At 53.2% G+C, this 5,000-nt stretch overlaps 1 protein-coding gene across 3 annotated transcripts in view; it reads right to left on the reverse strand.

The window, feature by feature from the left end:
- Positions 1–5,000, reverse strand: part of LOC129859031 (phosphatidylinositol 5-phosphate 4-kinase type-2 alpha-like) — a 44,831-nt gene that overhangs the window by 4,050 nt on the left and 35,781 nt on the right. Inside the window, exon 7 of one of the 3 annotated variants that reach the window (XM_055928351.1) lies at positions 4,394–4,498. The exons of 1 other annotated variant lie outside the window; for it this stretch is intronic. In XM_055928351.1, coding sequence (XP_055784326.1) covers positions 4,394–4,498 — 105 coding nt within the window. Of the gene's footprint in view, positions 1–4,384; positions 4,499–5,000 lie in introns of all 3 variants that reach the window. One more of the 3 variants, XM_055928350.1, reaches the window with a different exon arrangement.

A 5,000-nucleotide genomic window follows, 5' to 3' on the forward strand; every position in this document is an offset into this window, starting at 1 on the left:
GTTTGTGGCACATCGGATGTGACTGACGTCGCTCGACAGTGAATCCGCCTCAGCTTGGGGAGAGAGAGAACAGGAGAACTGCACCAGATCACCAACTGGAGTATCACAAAATACACAGCACAACCTCCAGGTAAATAAAACCAGCCCGTGTGGCTCAGCTGTGGGTACGATTCCCATGGCGGAAAATGGATGCACTCACTACTGTAAGTCACTCTGGATAAGAGTGTCTGCTAAATGACTACTGGAGTGTGATTAGTAGTGATTAGTAGTCAGGAAGGAGAGGCCTGGTGGTGCTCTGGTCTGGGCATGCTCAGACAACAGCTGTCCCAACCAGCCTCTCAGCCACGCACAGACCGAACGGTCATCCGTGTCAGCCACGCACAGACCGAACGGTCATCCGTGTCAGCCACGCACAGACCGAACGGTCATCCGTGTCAGCCACGCACAGACCGAACGGTCATCCGTGTCAGCCACGCACAGACCGAACGGTCATCCGTGTCAGCCACGCACAGACCGAACGGTCATCCGTGTCAGCCACGCACAGACCGAACGGTCATCCGTGTCAGCCACGCACAGACCGAACGGTCATCCGTGTCAGCCACGCACAGACCGAACGGTCATCCGTGTCAGCCACGCACAGACCGAACGGTCATCCGTGTCAGCCACGCACAGACCGAACGGTCATCCGTGTCAGCCACGCACAGACTGTGTCTGTGAAAATACTTTAAGCCAGGAGGTGTAGTGCACTAAATTAGGGGATAGGGTGGCACTTCAGATGCACACTCACACACTCACACACTCACTGAGGTACATCATTTCGATTTTTTATTTATTTTACCTTTATTTATCTAGGCAAGTCAGTTAAGAACAAATTCTTATTTACAATGACGCCTAGGAACAGTGGGTTAACTGCCTTTTTCAGGGGCCTAATGACAGATTTTTACCTTGTCAGCTCGGGGATTCAATCCAGCAACCTTTCGGTTACTGGCCCAACGCTCTAACCACTAGGCTACCTGCCGCCCCAAATTATACTGTCATAAGTGTGTGTTTATGAGAGGAATGGGAAGTGAAAGTGATTGGTTGAGAGTCAATAGCCATAAAGGAAAAGGGCAGCAGTATGAAAACCAGGTCCATCCTGCTCTTTACTAGGAACCCTGTACCCGTCTTTACATGAATCTGAAGAAAGCTATGAAAATAAAATGAGATACGATTGATCTGATATATTGAGTATGACAGACAGAGAGAGAGCGCGACAGACAGAGAGAGAGCGCGACAGACAGAGAGAGAGAGCGACAGACAGAGAGAGAGAGCGACAGACAGAGAGAGAGAGCGACAGACAGAGAGAGAGCGCGACAGACAGAGCGAGAGAGAGCGACAGACAGAGCGAGAGAGAGCGCACGAGACAGAGCGAGAGAGCGCGCACGAGACAGAGCGAGAGAGCGCGCACGAGACAGAGCGAGAGAGCGCGCACGAGACAGAGCGAGAGAGCGCGCACGAGACAGAGCGAGAGAGCGCGCACGAGACAGAGCGAGAGAGCGCGCGAGAGCGCGAGAGCGAGAGAGCGCGAGAGCGCGAGAGCGCGAGAGCGCGAGACAGAGCGAGAGAGCGCGCGCGAGACAGAGCGAGAGAGCGCGCGCGAGACAGAGCGAGAGAGCGCGCGCGCGAGACAGAGCGAGAGAGCGCGCGCGCGAGACAGAGCGAGAGAGCGCGCGCGCGAGACAGAGCGAGAGAGCGCGCGCGCGAGACAGAGCGAGAGAGCGCGCGCGCGAGACAGAGCGAGAGAGCGCGCGCGCGAGACAGAGCGAGAGAGCGCGCGCGCGAGACAGAGCGAGAGAGCGCGCGCTCGAGACAGAGCGAGAGAGCGCGCGCGCGAGACAGAGCGAGAGAGCGCGCGCGCGAGACAGAGCGAGAGAGCGCGCGCGCGAGACAGAGCGAGAGAGCGCGCGCGCGAGACAGAGCGAGAGAGCGCGCGCGCGAGACAGAGCGAGAGAGCGCGCGCGCGAGACAGAGCGAGAGAGCGCGCGCGCGAGACAGAGCGAGAGAGCGCGCGCGCGAGACAGAGCGAGAGAGCGCGCGCGCGAGACAGAGCGAGAGAGCGCGCGCGCGAGACAGAGCGAGAGAGCGCGCGCGCGAGACAGAGCGAGAGAGCGCGCGCGCGAGACAGAGCGAGAGAGCGCGCGCGCGAGACAGAGCGAGAGAGCGCGCGCGCGAGACAGAGCGAGAGCGCGCGCGCGCGAGACAGAGCGAGAGAGCGCGCGCGCGAGACAGAGCGCGCGCGCGAGACAGAGCGCGCGCGCGAGACAGAGCGCGCGCGCGAGACAGAGCGCGCGCGCGAGACAGAGCGCGCGCGCGAGACAGAGCGCGCGCGCGAGACAGAGCGCGCGCGCGAGACAGAGCGCGCGCGCGAGACAGAGCGCGCGCGCGAGACAGAGCGCGCGCGCGAGACAGAGCGCGCGCGCGAGACAGAGCGCGCGCGCGAGACAGAGCGCGCGCGCGAGACAGAGCGCGCGCGCGAGACAGAGCGCGCGCGCGAGACAGAGCGCGCGCGCGAGACAGAGCGCGCGCGCGAGACAGAGCGCGCGCGCGAGACAGAGCGCGCGCGCGAGACAGCGCGCACGAGAGCGCGCGCCAGAGACAGAGCGCGCGACAGAGACAGAGCGCGCGACAGAGACAGAGCGAGCGACAGAGACAGAGACAGAGACAGAGAGAGCGACAGAGACAGAGACAGAGACAGAGACAGAGACAGAGACAGAGACAGAGACAGAGACAGAGACAGAGACAGAGACAGAGACAGAGACAGAGAGAGAGAGAGAGAGAGAGAGAGAGAGCTATTTATATATAGAGAGAGATATAGAGAGATACAGTTGAAGTCGGAAGTTTACATACACTTTAGCCAAATACATTTAAACTGAGTTTTTCACAATTCCTGACATTTAATCCTAGTAAATATTCCCTCTCTTAGTTCGGATCACCACTTTATTTTAAGAATGTGAAATGTCAGAATAATAGTAGAAAGAATGATTTATTTCAGCTTTTATTTCTTTCATCACATTCCCTGTGGGTCAGAAGTTTATATACACTCAATTAGTATTTGGTAGCATTGCCTTTAAATTCTTTAACTTGGGTCAAACATGTTGGGCAGCCTTCCACAAGCTTCCCACAATAAGTTGGGTGCATTTTGGCCCATTCGTCCTGACAGAGCTGGTGTAACCGAGTCAGGTTTGTAGGCCTCCTTGCTCGCACAGGCTTTTTCAGTTCTGCCCACACATTTTCTATGGGATTCAGGTCAGGGCTTTGTGATGGCTACTCCAATACCTTGACTCTGTTGTCCTTAAGCCATTTTGCCACAACTTTGGAAGTATGCTTGGGGTCATTGTCCATTTGGAAGACCCATTTGCGACCAAGCTTTAACTTCCTGACTGATGTCTTGAGATGTTGCTTCAATATATCCACATAATTTTCCAACCTCATGATGCCATCTATTTTGTGCTTCACAGTTGGGATGGTGTTCTTCGGCTTGCAAGCCTCCCCCTTTTTCCTCCAAACATAACGATGGTCATTATGGTCAAACAGTTCTATTTTTGTTTCATCAGACCAGAGGACATTTCTCCAAAAAGTACGATCGTTGTCCCCATGTAGTCTGGCTTTTTTTAATGGTGGTTTTGGAGCAGTGGCTTCTTCCTTGCTGAGCGGCCTTTCAGGTTATGTCGATATAGTACTCGTTTTAATGTGTATATAGATACTTTTGTAACCGTTTCCTCCAGCATCTTCACAAGGTCCTTTGCTGTTGTTCTGGGATTGATTTGCACTTTTCGCACCAAAGTACGTTCATCTCTAGGAGACAGAACGAGTCTCCTTCCTGAGCGGTATGACGGTTCAGGCGTTTGATGAACCAAGGATGAACCAGACTTGTGGAGGTCTTGGCTGATTTCTTTTGATTTTCCCATGATGTCAAGCAAAGAGCCACTGAGTCTAAAGATAGGCATTGAAATGCATCCACAGGTACACCTCCAATTGACTAAAATGATGTCAATTAGCCTATCAGAAGCTTCTAAAGCCATGACATCATTTTCTGGAATTTTCCAAGCTGTTTAAAGGCACAGGCAACTTAGTGTATGTAAACTTCTGACCCACTGGAATTGTCATACAGTGAATTATAAGTGAAATAATCTGTCTGTAAACAACTATTGGAAAAATTACTTGTGTCATGCAGGAAGTAGATGTCCTAACCAACTTGCCAAAACTATAGTTTGTTAACAAGAAATTTGTGGAGTTGTTGAAAAACTAGTTTTAATGACACCAACCTAAGTGTATGTAAACTTCCGACTTCAACTGTATATAGATATAGATAGATAGATATAGCATGCCTGGCCTTGTTCCTTACGTCTCTTACGTGTTTCATGGCGCAGTAAAAGCGCGTGGCGATCCGCAGCGTTTGCAGCCTTTGCTGAACGTTAGATTTGGGCCGCGGAGGCGCATCCTCAGGAGGGCGTGGCTGCTGGAAGAGGGGAGCGAGGGGGGGATGGAGGAGGAGGAGGAGAGAGCCGGGGAAAGGAAGGAAGGAAGTTGAAAGGAAAGTGTTTAAGAAATACAAACTGTATTAGTTTAGTTTAAAGCGCGGCAAGGAGAGAGAGCTTCTGAAAGAGTGTACAGCCTGGCAAGTGCTGCTGGAAAAGCCGGGGTCGCAGGTTCAATTCCCACAGGGATCACATTCAATCTAAATTGTATTCTGTCACTGAACCGCAAGTGGCTTTGGATCAAAGCGTCTGCTAAGTGGAATATATTTGAAGTGACATCATGTCTCAACATTCTAGCTCGAATGGCAGAGTATTCGACACATGAAGCTATGTCAATCAAATCTGTCAAATAAAAACCCAGGTTGGATGTGAGGACAGCAGGACGTGAGTCCACAGCACGGTGAGGTTGGCCAGGGTGTTGGAGGAACAAGCCTGGAGATGCAGGAGCATGCAGAAAACATGCATGAGAGAGCGAGAGAAGGG

Source organism: Salvelinus fontinalis, chromosome 7 (genome assembly GCF_029448725.1).
Source record: "Salvelinus fontinalis isolate EN_2023a chromosome 7, ASM2944872v1, whole genome shotgun sequence".
Classification (NCBI taxonomy): Eukaryota; Metazoa; Chordata; class Actinopteri; order Salmoniformes; family Salmonidae; genus Salvelinus; species Salvelinus fontinalis.